The sequence below is a fragment of the Astyanax mexicanus genome, chromosome 8 (genome assembly GCF_023375975.1).
Source record: "Astyanax mexicanus isolate ESR-SI-001 chromosome 8, AstMex3_surface, whole genome shotgun sequence".
In the NCBI taxonomy this organism is placed as follows: domain Eukaryota; kingdom Metazoa; phylum Chordata; class Actinopteri; order Characiformes; family Acestrorhamphidae; genus Astyanax; species Astyanax mexicanus.
The window spans coordinates 34205679-34222570 of record NC_064415.1 but is presented as its reverse complement, the minus strand read 5'-3'; the positions used below and the strand labels follow the sequence as shown (position 1 = coordinate 34222570).

General features: G+C 38.9%; 1 protein-coding gene across 1 annotated transcript in view; it reads left to right on the top strand.

The window, feature by feature from the left end:
• LOC103025606 (collectin-12) overlaps positions 1 to 16878 on the top strand; it is a 42498-nt gene extending 25620 nt beyond the window's left edge. Inside the window, exons 4-9 of the mRNA XM_007230329.4 lie at positions 3606 to 3692; positions 3806 to 4849; positions 6842 to 7333; positions 12488 to 12624; positions 14508 to 14617; positions 16092 to 16878. Coding sequence (XP_007230391.3) covers positions 3606 to 3692; positions 3806 to 4849; positions 6842 to 7333; positions 12488 to 12624; positions 14508 to 14617; positions 16092 to 16239 — 2018 coding nt within the window. The 3' untranslated portion in view covers positions 16240 to 16878. The remainder of the gene's footprint in view (positions 1 to 3605; positions 3693 to 3805; positions 4850 to 6841; positions 7334 to 12487; positions 12625 to 14507; positions 14618 to 16091) is intronic.
• The last annotated feature ends 14 nt before the right edge of the window (positions 16879 to 16892 follow it).

Sequence of the window (16892 nt, the reverse complement as noted above, 5' to 3'; positions counted from 1 at the left end):
CAGTCTTGATGAGGGCAAGTTTCATCAAAAGATTTTAATGGTGTTTGCATTTGAGGATACTTTCAAATTATTCAGATTGACTGACCTTCATTTCTTAAAATATTTTTTCTGTAATTAGTTTAGTAGTTCTTATCACATGATGGATTAGAACATTTCTTAAACCTTTTACTGTCTGCCAACTCAACTAATCATCTTTAACGCATTAAGAGAGCAAGAAATTCAAGTAGTTAAAGCTCCACTAGGTAGGATTGAGATTTTGTGCTCGTGCAGAGTGTAATAAATGTTTCATTAGAACTAATGGTCTGAAAGCAGGTTGCAGTTCTCACAAGCATTGGTCGCGCCCACCTCTGAAAACTTACAGAGTCTGCTTTGAGCTCAGAGGAGCTCCGGCACAGGCAGAGAGGACCGCTATTCCTCTTATTACTCCTCAATGCAGCGCTGCAGTAAGTTTCAAGCTGTAATTTTACTTCTTTAAAAAGCTCAATAATCAAGGAAATCCTACCTAGTGGGGCTTTAACTCTTTAGCACAGCTGTTAACTGAAAGTTGTTCTAGGTGATTCATAAAGTTGGCTGAGAAAATACCAAGATGTGCAAAGCTGTCAAGAGGAGGAAGAGGTGCTACTTTAAAGACTTCTGGTTTGTTTGTTTAACACTTTTCAATTTACCAAATATTTCCATGTGGTCTTCTTCATAGTTTGGATGACTAGTATTAATTCACAGTGCAGTGCTGTTTTTAAATAGTGAGAAAAGTACTTTGACGAGTACTGTACATCCATTCCTGCATTTTAGGCCGGCAACACATTGCAAAACAAGTTTGAATACGGAACATCAGGGCTAATAAACTTTAAATAATGATGTGGGTTCAAACAGAGGTGACTAATTATATGAGGAGAAAGAATGTGCATGAGGATTTCGAGTGTGTCCATAATAATGGAAAAAAAAAATGCTTTAAACAATGTTCCACAAAGCCTAAGCTAAACACACATGATCTTCAACCCGTCAGACGACACCACGTCAAAAAACATTATTAAACCACAGCTGATGGAACCACATGGGCTAGCACTACAATACTAAGTTACATTCACAAATGCAAGTTAAAACTGTTCAAAACAGAATCCTCTTAACCATGTCCATAAGTGGATTCGGCTTCTCTGGGCTCAGAGGCATCTGAGATGGACTGTCACACAGTGGAAACGTATGTTGTAGTGATTCCAATTTTTATACCATATGTTTCTCGGGAAATATAGATACCATGGATGTGCTCTGGACCAAGGATGATCCAAAAGCCAGTGTCTGTCATGGTATGAGTGTTAGTACAATTTTGTGATGAGACAATAATGCGTGAAAGTTTATTAAGATAGCTACATGTACTGCCTTTACGATAATATCTCCTATTCGGGGATGGCCATGCATTTTTTAACAAGACAATGCAAAACCACATGCTGCACACATTACAAGGGAATGGATGCAGGAAAAATGGGTCCTGGACTGTTTGAAGAAAAAAAAAAACCTGAAACACTCCGTCCTAAAACATATTTTAAGTGTTTGAAAAGGAAAGACAGTGTTACAAAGTTGCAAAAGCTTTAGCATCCTAGGTTTTTTGGAATGTATTGCAGTAAGTGCAGAAATGAATGTATATCAAAAAAGAAATTATGTTTAGCAGACAAAACTATATATCTTGGGATCTTGGGGCAATTAAATAAAGGTCAAAGCAAATGTAAGAATGTTTAATGAGCATTTTCCATACTGTCTCTCCTTTTTCTGATTTGAGTTTATAGTTTCATAGATAATACTGAATAATAAGTCTTAAGACTTCAGGGAGTTCAATTCCCTGCTATAAATCTAAACTCTGGTATGACTTCATCAGTGACCTCAAGTTGCTTGGCTCATGTCACGCTGTGTGTGTGTTCTTGCTCCACTGGTTTGTTTATATTAATTGGATATCAAATGTGTGTTCCAGTGTGAATGAGGTCATGTCAGTGTGTGTGTGGATTTTGCTGCGAGTTTGTGTGGGGTCTTATTCCTGCCAAGAATGACTTTTCATTGCTGTTTGAACACCATGGATACTGCAGTGGGTTTATTTGTATTGTAGTGACTGTATCTGCAGCTCGTACTACCATGACTGTGTTTGTGTGTGTGTGTGTGTGTGTGTGTGTGTTTCTACACCTAAATACATGCCCTTTACAGTTACATCCTAGAGTTGTTCTACAAGAACATGGCAGATGTTAGTAATCTAAGGAGATATTGAGCTGAGTCCTGTAAATGCGTCAGCTCCTCTTCGTTTCCTTATGGAAAAGTACTAAACGGCAATGTTTTGGGAAGGTTCTAGTAATGGTTCCAGCCATTTCCAAAAGATTTAGTGCCTAGATAGTGTCCACTAGTGTGTGTGTGTGATAAAGAGATGGAGATAGCATGTTTTAAGAGACTTTTGGAAGTGTTCTTCAGAAAGACCCCTGTTCTCAAATGCAGTAATTCCGATTTGTGAGATTCCCAGAAACGTTCCAGAGGAAATGAAGGGGTCTGTTGCCTGCGGGGGTGTGAAAACAACCCCCACCCTCTCCTGAGCAAAGGAAAAATGGCCAAACAGAGGGAAGAATTTGTTGCTGGTGGCTTTGATCTCTGAGTTATGTGAACCTTCTTGAAAAACAACTGAGCAGAACAGAATATGCACAGTAACATGCCAAAAACACTAGTTTTGTGTCCCATTACTTTTGCCCTGTCCCATGGAAGATAAAGAAAACTGCACTTATCTGTGGAATGCGCATGGGGCCCCATTCATTAAATATGGATGTTTGCATGGAGAATTGTAGCCAGACAAACAGACAGATTGAGCAAGGAAAGCACTGATCAGAGAAGAAGCCAAGAGGCCCATTGTCACTCTGAAAAAGATGCAGAAATCCAGCTCAGGTGGGAAAATCTGTCAACAGAATAACTATAAATTGGGCACTCCACAAAAATGGCAAGAGAAAAACATGTTAAAAGAAAGACATAAGAAGTGCTGTTTGCGGTTTGTCACGGCAAATATAGGGTCAGATGAGACCAACTTGATTTTTTTGGCCTAAGCACTATGTGTAGTGGAAAAGTAACAATGCTCTTCACCCTGAACACACCATCCCCACTGTGAAACATGGTGGTGGAAGCATCCTGCTGTGGAGATTATTTCTTCCGCAGGGACAGAGAAGCTGGTCAGAGTTGATGGGAAAATGGATGGAGATAAATACAGGGCAATCCTGAAAAAAAAAAATGTTGGAGGCTGTAAAAGACTTCGAGACTGGGAAGATGTTTCAATCAAGCCAATGACTCTAAATATACAGCCAGAGCTACAGTGGAATGAATTAGATCAAATAATGCCCACCAGTCAAAGTCCTGACCTAAATCAGGACTGTGTTGGTCTATCACTTAAAACATCAAAGAAATACATTGAAGTTTGTGGTTGTAAGGTAACAAAATGTGAAAAAAACTTTTCACAAAAGAGTTTTGAATACTTTGGAAACTGCAAGACACTGTTTACAGTAATTATGACTTGCCTGTGCACAGTTATGTAAGTGATCAATTAATTTGATCTGTTGACTCATGTTTTTTCACACTGTGTATGTTTTTTTCAGTTGTTCAGAGAGTGAATGATGCTGGTGAGGGAATGCAGAACTATGGGGGAAAAATCGTATCAATGGAGTTGGACATAAAAAAGCTAGGTAAGTATTGTCCTCCTTATTTCAGGAAAAGCTTTGATCTAGGAGCTTTCCTTATAATAAATGTATCCCTCTCACTACTTTCTTATCTTCCTCCTATTCATGCCTCATTTCAGATGATGAATCTGGTGTAAAGTTGAAGAACACTTCCAACGAGCTGCAGATGTTTCGCTCTGGACTGTCGGCTTTGCGCCAGAAACTAGCTGCGGTCTCGGACCGTGTCAGCAGCAATGCTGTGGCGTTGCAGCAATTCAGATCTTCGTCCCAGGATGTGCGCTCCTTGCAAGACTATCTGCGCTCGCACATGGATGCTCACAAAAGTGCCTTGAGAAAGGCTAATGCTACGCTCATCTCAGCTTCTGCTGGCTTGCCTCTTCTTCAGCAGAACACTGCACGGCTTCAGCATGAACTGCAGGTTCACATCAACGCACAGCGCTCGCTGCAGTTTGGTGTTGACGGCCTCAACCTTACCCAAATGCGCCAGGACACGGTCACGGGGGCACTCCAGCGCACGATGGAAGTGGCAGCTGAGGCCGTGCAGAGCATGCGCAGCGACGCGCTGACACTACAGCGGGACACGCAACTGGTCAGCGGTAATGAAGACTGGCTTAAAGAAAAGATTAGCAACCTGCGAAATGATGGATTGAATAGTTTTTCTCAAGCTAAGGGCAACGCGGATAGCCTGGACAAACTGAGCTCTCAGTTATTTAGCATCTCCAGTCAAATTCTCAATGTCAGCGCGCTCAGCGATGTGAATGCAGTGAACCTTCGGGAGCTGCTGGACCAGCAGAGGGAATACGGTAGACGCATAAGTGCTCGCTTCGATCAGATGGAGGAGCACCTCGATGCTGCAGAAACAGGGGTAGACATGGTCACGGGGAATGTGAGCTATGCCACGCGGATGCTGGGAGGAGTTAACGGAGAGCTTGGTGATCTGCGGAGCTGTTCAGACACAGTGGGGCATCATTCGGATCTTCTGTTGAGTCTAAACAGGAGTCTGGCTGAAGCACAGGCAGAGGGGAACACTGTAAGATCCCAACAAGATGACCTCTCAGCCCGTCTGGACAAGGAGGTCAGCAGTCTGTCCATCATCATGGAGGAGATGAAGCTTGTGGACAGCAAGCACTCACAGCTCATCACAAACTTCACAGTACTGCAAGGTATGAATAAAACCCATGCAGTCGTACACACTGACAACTCTGATTCAAAGAGTCTTACAGAAGTGCTTAGTTGTCCATATGTTTAGATACTTTCAAATACAAAACTAGGCTGAAGGCTGCTTTTCCACTGCGGGGGGCATGGAATCGTTTGGTGGGAGGGCTTATGGACTAGTAGGGCCTTGTTACCATCGCAGCAGGCTGTTGGAAGAGGTCGGTAGCGATATGGGATGAGGCTGGTAGCCCAGAGGTCAATGCTTTTGGACTTTTGTACTCTTGTAACCAGCTTTAGGGATGTCCCGATCACATGTTTTTGCGTCAGAGTCCGAGTCATTTGATTTTGAGTATCTGCCGATACCCAGTCCTGATCTAAATGATAGAGATTGCATTAAAAAAATAAGAAAGAACATACCAAAGTTTTTTTTTTTATTAATTTGTAGTTATTGAAACAAAGGTATCAAAACATATGACACCTGACGCAATGTTGGATGAGGCACAGTCTACCCAGCTTTGTAGCCTTGAGTGGGCTTGGGGAAATCGCTAGTGCAGGAGGGTTTCAGGTGACCTGTAAAAAAGAAGGAAATATTAATATATTGTATTATGTCTCTTGTAATTATATACTTACCTTTTCTGTCCTAGGAGTATAATTTCTAATTAACCAGTTATGGAAATAGTTGATTGCATTATATGTTTTATTTTGTTCTGGTCGGGTTTACTCAGGGATATAACTCTTTGTTTTAGTCTGGGGAGGGGTAAATGGGACATTTTGGGGTTGGGTCAGAGACGTGAGAGGCTGGATGATGTTCTGCTCTAATCTGTTTACCGAGCTGATGAGCTCGAGGGACTTTGTTATGGACTGCATATGTCTTACTGTTCTAACTAGCTAGTGGTAACTTTAACCACTTCTTCTAGCCACATTTGAGCAAAAGTGTAAATAAGTGTATTGTTTATTATTTTTGTACAGAAAATAAAACTAAACCAGCTGAGATCTCATATCTGCTCTATAACTCCATCATTACCCTCTACTGCCTGCTATTTAACAAGGTTTCTCCAAACCACAAGGCCCACACTACCACAAGTTGACATACCTAAATAAAATTGCATTAATATAGAAGGCATTCACACATTATTATTATTTTCAGGAATTTCTACTTAAATGTCTTTAAATAAGGTGTAAATAACTTTTTTGTAGTACTTTTACTGAAAGGGAAATATATTAGTACTCTTTGTTTTTATCATAATTTATGTAAATTGCTATTAAGCCTGTTTATTATTTTTATTTCTTATTATTTACTTCTTTTTTATGAATTTCTCCCTTTGCATTGGACTTTTGAATTGCCTCTGTAACCCGAGTTGCCAGGTTCATGGTTTCCCCGCTAAATTGGACTTAATTGATATGCGTGGGTGAAAAGTTGTGTTTTTTTGTGCTACTTTTATGATTATGGTAGCCACCTAAAAGCTTTCATTGCAAACCATTGTATACTGTGTTGTGAACATCTGTGGCAACTTTAAACATTGGACTAGTTAAAGTTCTGTCGGGCAGGATTCAGATAGATTTTGCAGGATTTTTTGCTGGACCTGGCAACCCTGGCAGCTTAGGTAACTTGCTGTGTGCTTTCTCTCTGTCGCTCTAAAGACAACAGAAGGCACTATATGTGGAATTAAAATGTTAAAAAATAATTTAAATGTATAATGAGCTGATGTACAGTGAGTATAGGTGTTGTCTTGTCCCATATCTGATGTGTTTACATTTTTGGACACATTTTTGGGCAGGAATGTGAGATCAAGCACATCCAACAACAGCATCTATACAATACATTTTATGAGACACAGTGCACCTCTTGCTCCTGATTTAGCAACACAGAAAAATAAAAAAGAAAACATAACTGGTTTCTAGAGTACTCAACAACTGAATACAAATACTATGCTATGTCTGATTTCTAAAACAAATCATTATGTATTCAACTATGATATCCCTTTCTATGTATTCTTCAGGACCTCCTGGACCAAGGGGTCCTCGTGGTGAAAAGGGCTTAATTGGTGCGGTCGGTCCTCCTGGCCAGAAGGGGGAGCAAGGCAACAAAGGGGAGGCAGGGGAACCTGGCTCACGAGGAGAACAAGGAATCCCCGGTCCTCCAGGACTTCCAGGATTCACAGGCAACCCGGGGTCACGTGGAAGCTCTGGACCAAAAGGCCCACGGGGGTCAGGAGGCCGTGCAGGACCCCAAGGTTCCAAAGGAGAGCCAGGCACACCTGGATTATCGGGAAGAGATGGCCTGCCAGGGCCTCAGGGTGCTCAAGGGATGCTGGGTGTTCGTGGACCTATTGGCCCAGTGGGAGATCCGGGACTCCAAGGCACAGTAGGGCCTATTGGACCTCCAGGACCACCAGGGTTGCCAGGTCCACCTGCCAGAAAAATAGAAGTACCAACTATACCTGTTGCACTGCATGGCGAGACAGCAGTTATTCCCACCATCTCGCTGCCAGGTAAGAACATCAAACATGGGCAGGACATGTGTGTCAGATTACCTTAAAAAAAGTAGTTTTAAGAACAGTTAAGGAATAACTGTTAAAAAAACTTAAAGGTCTTCTTCCGCTAAAATCCATTTTTTCTTGTTCTTTGCGAAATACTATAGGTCTCTCTGAGTTGTATATGGATGCTGCATATGAAACTGTTTCTTAGCCTCCGTTGTCTGCAGTAGCTAGTAAAAGAAAATCCTCAGAAATATGAGTTGATCAGAGAGACATAAGGGTGTCGACATTAACCAGTGACTTCATGGCCTTGCCCACCTTAGCTCTGGATCGCCCACAGGTGGCGCTGAACCTAGACTACAGCATTAGGAGCTATGCATAGCATTGCGGCCGCAGGTAGTGGGGTTATTCGCGACTGTTGGGGCAAGGCAAGTAGGCTCTCTACTGCAGTGCTGTTAGCCAATTAGACGTGATATATTTGCATGAATGAATATTCATGAGTAAGAGCCAAAAGAAGTCTTTCTTAAGAGACCTCTAATTCAGTAATCTAAAGCAGGGCTAAATAGAAACACCTGAGCACTTTTACAAAAAACAGCTCACATGGCATTCATTCATACTAGAGACCACAACTAGACATTTTAAAATGAATGAAAAATTATGGAATGAGACCTTTAAGTCATTGACCCGCTGCTCAAGTGAGGACAAAGTGTTAGAAGGCTTCAAATTCAGTTGTCCTTCCTCTGACTGCTGCTGTTAAGCCCTAGAGCAAAGTCCTTAACCTCAAACTGCACAGTTACCCCTATTTTCTAGCATAGTATGATTACCCTAAAAACAAAGAGAGTGGCCTTATTATGGATGATTAAAGGTTAGGAAAGAACTAGCTTTGCTTTGTTGTGTGCACAGCATATGGTCCACTTTAGTTTTAAATAGAACTGGCCAGAAAAAAAAGTTTCCAATCCTGCTGCAGAGGATTCACAACTGAATGCAACACTTTACACAGCAGCCAACTTTTTGGAGTTGTAAATAATGGGCAGGGGCGGATTTTACCACCACGTAATTGCTTGGGGCCCCCAGAATCAGGGGGCCCCCTGCTGGCCAAAAGGTTGGCAGAAAAAAAAACTTTGTTTGACACCAAAGACACATGCAAGTTAAGCTAGGCAAGGTAGAATAAGGTATCTTCAGGACAACCATGAAAAACGGTCTTATCCCAGCGGTGGCTAAAGAAGAAAAAAATGAAGTAAAGGAAGTCCAGCACAGAAAGCTTGACAAAGCTCACCAACATCTGGAATGAGCCGATCTCCGGGGTTTGCCCGGTGACAGCGCAGTGGAGGAGCCCATGTCTGGGGCTGTTTGGAGGTCGTCAGCGCTGTGGAACGAGCCGATCTCCGGGGCTGCTTGCTCGGCGTTAGCGCTGTGGTGGAACAAGGCAATCCCCGGAGACATTTTCAAAATTATTGAAGGTTATTTGCCTAGTGACCTTTTGTGTCATAGTTTCATTATTGACAAAAATCAAGTTGGATACTTTACAGATAGGTGATACATTTAGAATCATAAAACTTATATTGCTTTAATTTAATCACAAAACTGAAGTTAGCTTCTTATTCTCCAGTGTCTTATTCAGATTTCCGTTCCACCCTAAATGCTGGCTGAACTTACATGCGGCGGCCTGTAGATGGCGCATTTTAACAGTAAAAAGCAGCATGTAAGCAAACGCTCTGAAAGGGGAGAACACAATGCGTGGGACAGTGTTTAATTTTGAGTGAAATATAATGTAAATAAAATTAGATGATACTAATTAAAACCTTATTGCTTTCACTTTTGGCCTAATTCCCTAAGTCTTAAGTCATCTAGAAAATTATCATACCTAAGACACAATACATAAGTCAAAATCCAGTACAAATATTACAGATTTTTTTTCACAATGATCCTGTGAACACAGCATGTAATATAATATTAATTAATTAATATTAATAATTAATGGTGAAATAGCACTTTTCGCCTAATTCCATGACCGTTATCTCCTCTGTCTTAAATCCTCACACAAAAATAACTATCAGACCTAATACCCAATACCCCACACTCTCAAAATCCTGAAGAAGAACAAATATTACTGTGGAATTTTTCCATAATGACCCTGTGAACATAGCATGTAGTATAATATAATGAATGGTGAAATAGCACTTTTCGCCTAATTCTAAGACCATTATCTTTTCAGTCTTAAATCATCTCACAAAAATGACTATCAGACCTAATACCCAGTACCCCACACTGTCAAAATCCCGAAGAACAACAAATTTTACTGTGGATTTTTTCCATAATGACCCTGTGAACATAGCATGTAATATAATATAATGAATGGAAGCTGGATGATCACAAGCCATTAAACCAAGTGAACTGCTTGAATTTTTGCACCAGGAGAGTCATAAAGTTATCGAAAAGCAGTGTGTAAGACTGGTAAAGGAGAACATGCCAAGATGCATTAAACAAAAACCAGGGTATTTCACCAAATATTGGTTTCTGAACTCTTAAACTTTATGAATATAAACTTGTTTTCTTTGAATTATTTGAGATCTGAAAGCTCTGCATCTTTTTTGTTATTTCAGCCATTTCTCAAAAAAAAAAAAAAAAAAAACGCTCTAAATTAAAATATTTTAATTTGGAATTTGGGAGAAATGCAGTTCATATAATAAAACAACAATGCTTACTTTACTTAATCATATACCTATAAATAGCAAAATCAGAGAAACTGATTCAGAAACTGAAGTCTCTTAATTTTTTTTCCAGAGCTGTGAATATAATATTTATATACCTCATCGTAATTTATATAAAAAAAAAACAGAAGAGGCAGGTGTGGGGTCTCCTCGTTTAATGAATGCAGTTCAGATTTAGTTCAGCATCCAGCTGCAGCTCTCACAGTGTCAAATCTAAAATCATCTCATTCTCGACTCTTATTAATAACTGTTTCTAGGATCATTTACCACTTTTATTTACGGCAGCATGCTGAAGTGTATTGCTCGAGAGCTCGATTCATTTTCGACCAATCAACAACACCCCTTGCCTGTATTGTTGACCACCCCTTGAATCATTTATGTTCTCAGCTTTTGCTATAGACTTCATTAAGTGAGAAATGATGTGTGATTCTGACCACTTGTTATTGCCTCTGCTTTGAAGAGGGGAGTTTTTCATCATCCATTTTTTTGGACCATGCCAGTCCTTTAGAGCAGCTTGTGCAACTCCTTCAATTACAGCTGTCTTTGTAATCCTGTATTCTGTTGTATCATGGACTTAGTGAACTGTTTATATTGTATTCTGTTATTTTATTATCTTTCAAATGATCTTATAAATCTAAGCTTACTGTAAATAAACAGAAGAGCTTTACTCACCTATAAAACATTTTTTAGGAGTGAAATCTGTGTAGATGAACAACATGGTGTCAACCTTCTTCCTTACTATTGTCGTTTAAAATGCGCCTTATGTATGAAAATATACAAGAAAATAGACATTTATTGATAGTTTACCTTATAGTATGGTGCACCTTAAAGTCCGTAAAATACAGTAATGTAAAAGTAAAAAAAGGAGAAGGCTAGGATAAAGCCGATGCACCATTGAACTAAAAGATCTTTAACCTCAAACACAATTATTTGATGCAAATTATTTGAATGTCAGAATTATTTTCAACATACTGTATGTATACATAAAAATCATTCACACAAAGTGTTTTAGTCAGAAGGTGGAAATGTCACAAAGTATTACTCACCCTCTGCACTAATTTGACTGTTTAATGATAAATGTTCTCTCATAGGTAAGAAATCAAAGGCTATATCTAAGGCAGCTGCACAGTGTTTCAGGTCATGTGGAACAGCATGCAATATCAGTTAGAAAGTTGAAGCAGAACAAACAGCTGAGATCATTTGAAATAGACAGGAAATAGTAAGGTCAGAGTCTCTCAGTGGAGGTTTAGATGAAGTCCAGATCACTCATTAGATGTGCTCTGAGGATATATAAAACAGGCAGTGGTTCAGAGGTCCTCAATCTTATCACACTTAAAGGCGCTCTGTGTGTGTGGGGGTGAGCCAAAATTCCTCTGGATTGATGTAAGAGGTTGATAGATGGTTACGTGAAAGGCTTGCCTGATGTTTACTGCCATTTGAAACAAGTTCTGCTGTTTCATATTTAATACAGAATTTTCACCTTATTGTTGTATTGTTATGTTTTACTGTGATCAATAATGTTAAAATGAGCTTTTCTTAAAAAAAAAACATGGTAGACATCACAGGGCAAATCTGCATGTATTCTTAGAAAAAACAATAATAAAGTTCCTGTGAATAACAAGCAGTGCTGTGTGTACAGCATGTAGCTTGTGGGATGCTGTTTCATAATATTGTAATGTCTTAGGCATGCAGACTGTTTCCACAAATATTAGTGAAAGGATGGGTCACTCTCAGGAGCTCAGTAAATTCCATTGTGTTACTGTGACAGGATGCCACCTGTGCAACAAGTTCAGTCGTGAAATTTCCTCACTATTAAACACTATTATCCACAGTCAACTGTCAGTGATAAGATTTCATAGTGGAAGTGACTAGGAACAACATTAACTCGTTTTGTCAAGGTAAAATGACAGAGTTGGGTCAGTGGATGCTCAAGTGCATAGTGTGCAGAGATCACCAACTCTTCAGAGTCAATCACTACGGTCTTCAGATTAGAAGCAGCTTCATCCATGCCTTACATCACCAAACACAAGATACTTTCAGCAATATAATGTGTATAGTAGTGCATCTAAAAAAAAATCTGAAATCTGAAAATCATATATTATATAGATGTATGACACACAGAGTGATGTATTTTAAGCGTTCATTTCTACCTGATTTAAATGAACCAATTCTGCTAAGAAGTGTGGGCAAATATTGCACCAGAAATCAGCTTCTAGATGTCTATCAAAAATAACTAAGACTAGATTTTACTTTAAAAAAGTGTTAAATTGCTGCATTGTAAGGCTTTCTACTAGATTTTGTTGCACTTTTGATTGTCTCCCCACCTCGTAACCAAATCCCTAACTCATTCTAAAAGTATTGGATGGAGCACCATCATACCAGAGTACACAGTTCCACTGTTCCATAGCTCAATACTTTATATTTTTCTGATGTGCGTGTGTGTCTATGTGTGTTGTAGGTTGCCCTCCTGGCTGGATAAGGTTCAGAAACAGCTGCTACTTTTTTCCTTCCGAGCAACTCAGTTTTGATGAAGCTCAGAGAAAGTGCAACGCCATGACCTCATCCATGGTCATTATCAATGATAATGAAGAACAGGTGAGAGCAGCCCCATACTTCCTGCATTTCCCTTTCCGTAATGTTGTTTGCGCCAGAATTTGCTATGTATTTATCTTACCTTGCCTGCAGTACCCAGTGCTAACTGCTTTACATTTAAAGTCTGTCCAGGTGGTCTTTACTGTAGCTAGTATACAGTACATAAAACAAAACAGCAGCACATTACAGTACAGAGGCTATACAAAACAGTAAGCACACAGAAGAATAAATAAACATGGTGCTGTCCAGACGGAGCAACAAAACAGTACCGTATATTGTTGCATCAAGAATGTGGATGTGTGTCTTATCAGCATATGAATTTCTGAGCCAGTGTTTAATAATAAATGTTAAAGTTGGGGATATCTATTTTTACATACAGCTTTTTTACATACTAGTGCATCTCAAAACATCATTGAAACATCATTTAAATGTTACTATATGTCAGTAGTTCAATTTAAAATGTGAAACTCATATATAGATGTATTACACACTTTTATTGTTGATGATTATGATGATTTACAGCCAATGAAAACCAAAAATCAGTGTCTCAGAAAATTTTAATATTATAAGACTAATTGGTACTTTTGGCAGTGTGGGTTGTTTGCCAAGTCCTGCTGGAAAATGAAATCTGCATCTCCATAAAAGTCATCAGCAGCGGGAGCATGAAGTGCTGAAAGATTTTCCGGAAAAACACTGCACTGACTTTGAGATGACATGACTCTCCAAACCATCACTGATTGTAGAAACTTCACACTAGACCACAAGCAGCTTGGACTGTGTGTCTCTCCACTCTTCCTCCAGACTCTGCTCCCTTGATTTACAAATTCAATGCAAAATTTAATGATGATCAGTGATGGTTTGGAGAGACATGTCATCTGCTGGTGTTGATCCACTGTGTTTTGTCAAGTCCAAAGTCAGCGCAGTTTTGTTTTCTCAGAAAATCTTACAGCACTTCATGCTTACCTCTGCTGACAACTTTTATGGAGATGCGGATTTCATTTTCCAGCAGGACTATATACTGAAGGTATATGGAGTGTTACATCATAGGATGGCTTAGAAACTCCCACACCTGTATAAATTAGGTTGTGCTATTTTATGAGTGAGTTTAAACACTGGTCACTGTGTTTACTGCAGCATTCTTCAGCTTTCACGATTCTATTTCCTGTCTTATGATATTTGGCATTTCAGTGTAATAATTAATAATAGAGTTGAGGCATATTATTATATATAGCTTGTTACAAATACACTAAAGGGTCGTAACATTATGACCACTCAGATGAAATAAATAACACTGTTTATCTAGTAACAATGGCATATGCCAAAGTCAGGGATATATTAGTAAATGTTTTGGTATTCCTGCCCTTAAAAAAATCTAACCTGCTTAATCCTATTCGGGTCAAATGGAGCCAAAGCCTATTAGCAGCAGCTTGAAAAGAAGTGGTGGCTGACTTCACATGTATCGGAGAAGGCATGTGTTAGTCTTTACCCTCCGGGTGTGTTGGGGCATTACTAGTGATAGTGTGAGTCCTAATGAGTAGGTTGGGTAATTGGCCGTGTAAATTGGGGAGAAAATGGAAAAAATAAAAATAAAATTATAAAAAAAAAAAAAAACAAAGAAAAACAACGGGATGTGGAGGATCTTTGTAGGTAGATTGAGCATCTAGGAGCCCCAAACCTGGTCCTAAAGGCCCACTGCCATTTTTCCCTGCTTTGACAAACCTACTTCAACAGATAAAGGGCTTAATTAATGATTAAATCAGTTGGCTCTTGTTAATGTGTTTGAAAGAAAGTACAGCGGGACCTCAAGAACCAAGATTTAGGCCACTGTACTAGATGTTGCTGTTATTGTATCTTACAGCATGATCATTCTTGCGTTGTATCCTCAGGGCTGGCTGCACCTAAAGACTGTGGGTAAAGGCTTTTTCTGGCTGGGTTTGACAGACAGACAGGAAGAGAATGTTTGGCGTTGGGTTGACGGCTCAGTGCCTACCTTCACGTAAGTATACCTGTGTGTGTGTGTGTCTGCGTTTAAGTACAATAGCTATTAGGCTGGTTTCTGATTTTATATAATCTTATTGGTGGGATGGATGGCATAACTACATGATTTGCTTTGGGATTATGGTGAAAAATCAACATAATGTTTCAAACAAGTGAAGTTAATGTTAAGAGTTAGTAGCTTCTTAGTACATAGAGGTAGTTCTAAATGATTGCTGTTATACTAAAAAACATACAAAAATCTTTTGTCGGTGAATGCAACCCTGTTAAGTCGGGCTCAAGAAAATGGTCCTACCTTCTTAATGCTATTTTTTATTTTACATTAAGCTATAGCGTGATAATCATAATATAGCAAAGTAACAAATCATACTGTGATCGTAAAGAAAAGTTACAGCACAAGTTAGAACATTAAAATCATGCATCGCCAGCATAGCATCTGTGGACATCATTGAGAACCTCTGTGCCAAGATCTATGGCATGTTGCTTTACAGATGCTTTACATGTTTGAATCATTTTTTAATTATTCAAACATTAATCAAAAAAGCCCCATTTTAGCACAACATAGACAAGTACCAAATGGCACATTTGTGCACATATTTTCTTAAATAAACAAACTAACTAAATGTCAAACAACATTTCAACATCATAATTAAGATCATGACTATTTTTTTAAATGCAGGTAGTTCTTTTTTCAGAGAGGAAGCCAGTAATAATAGTGTAGAATGGTTTAGGCCTGGAATATTAGATTTAGACTAGATTATGTTCTACTGTATTATAATATTTCAGGGTAGTTTCGATGCTTTTTAAATTAGAATATTGTAATGTTGTGTTACTGAGTTTAACAGAGCTTTAATGGAGGAAATAAAATCTAGTGTAGATGCATATATTGCATTATTTTCTTTTTGCAAGTTCCAGCTTAGAAAGTTTTATGTGTGCATGCAAGTGTTTGAGAGAGTGAGAGAGAGTAACTAAAGAAATTCTCAAAAATGACCAGAAATAAACTTTTTTACATCTTTTCCTCTTTCTCTTTCATTTCTCAGACACATGTTAACTTTACTGCAAAATGTTATAATTGCACTGCTGAACTTTTTTCATATTTCACAGCTGTAGATAATCATGTACTTACCTATAATTTATATCCGTAACACATTACTGTTATCATGTACATATTTCCATCCTGGATATAAATTTAACACCAATTTAATATTTATATTTAATTAGTTTATTTATTGCTTTATTTTCTACTTTTTCTCTTTATGCGGCATACTTGGCGAGGAGCAAAAAAGAATTTAATTGTACGAGGAAACTCTTTGAATCGTATATTTGAATCGAATTGTGCAATAAACTCTTTGAATCTTGAATCAACTTCCACTGAAAATTAAGAAGGATTTATCTCTCTCCTGTTAAGTTGCTGTTTTGGAGATGCTTATTTTTTATTGGACACCGACAGTATATATGTGATTATGTGCCTGCAGGAAGTGGAGGATTGGTCAGCCTGACAACTGGAGCCATGGGCACGAGGATGGAGAAGACTGTGCAGGTCTGGTTCATGGTGGTTTATGGAACGATTTCTTCTGCGAGGATCCATTCAGCGCAATCTGCGAGAGAGCGATAGACAGCTGAAATTGGTGATTATGTATCACATGCAAAGGTAAGAGTAGGCCTGTGTCCCAGTGATCAGATGGAAGTGGTTAAAATGCCTCATGGCTTCTGTCCGAGAAGGATGACTGACATCATGGAGACACAAAGCTGATGCTGGTGCAACGAGAAAGATGAGACATTCATCATTTTCTGCAGGAAAAGCAGATTGCTGATTGGTCCGTTGGGTTGAAAAGATTCAGCATGCAGTTGGACTGTGTTTTTTGACCAAAGTTAGTCTAATCAACCCGGAAGGAAGCTGATAGAGACTCTATTTGAGCTCAGTGAGGCTATACTGTGCTATGCTGAGCTCATCAGCTGATGAGAATGATATCTATGAAGTATAAATAGTACTAATGGAATTGTGGTTAATAAACAAGCAGCGAAAAGAAAGTAAAACAAGGATATAAATGTGTATTTTAGTATTTTGATGCTTAAGACTTTCATAGTATTATATTGGGAAATTGATATGTTTACTATATTTCTTGTATTCTTCATTATTTCAACCATTCTTTTTTCCATGGGCTCTTTCTCTTCATATTTCCAGGCATCTTTCCATGCTCCTTTTCCCATTGTTACCCATTAACAGAACATATGACACAATAAAGGCTAATTTTATCATAACTGTGTGCTTGCAT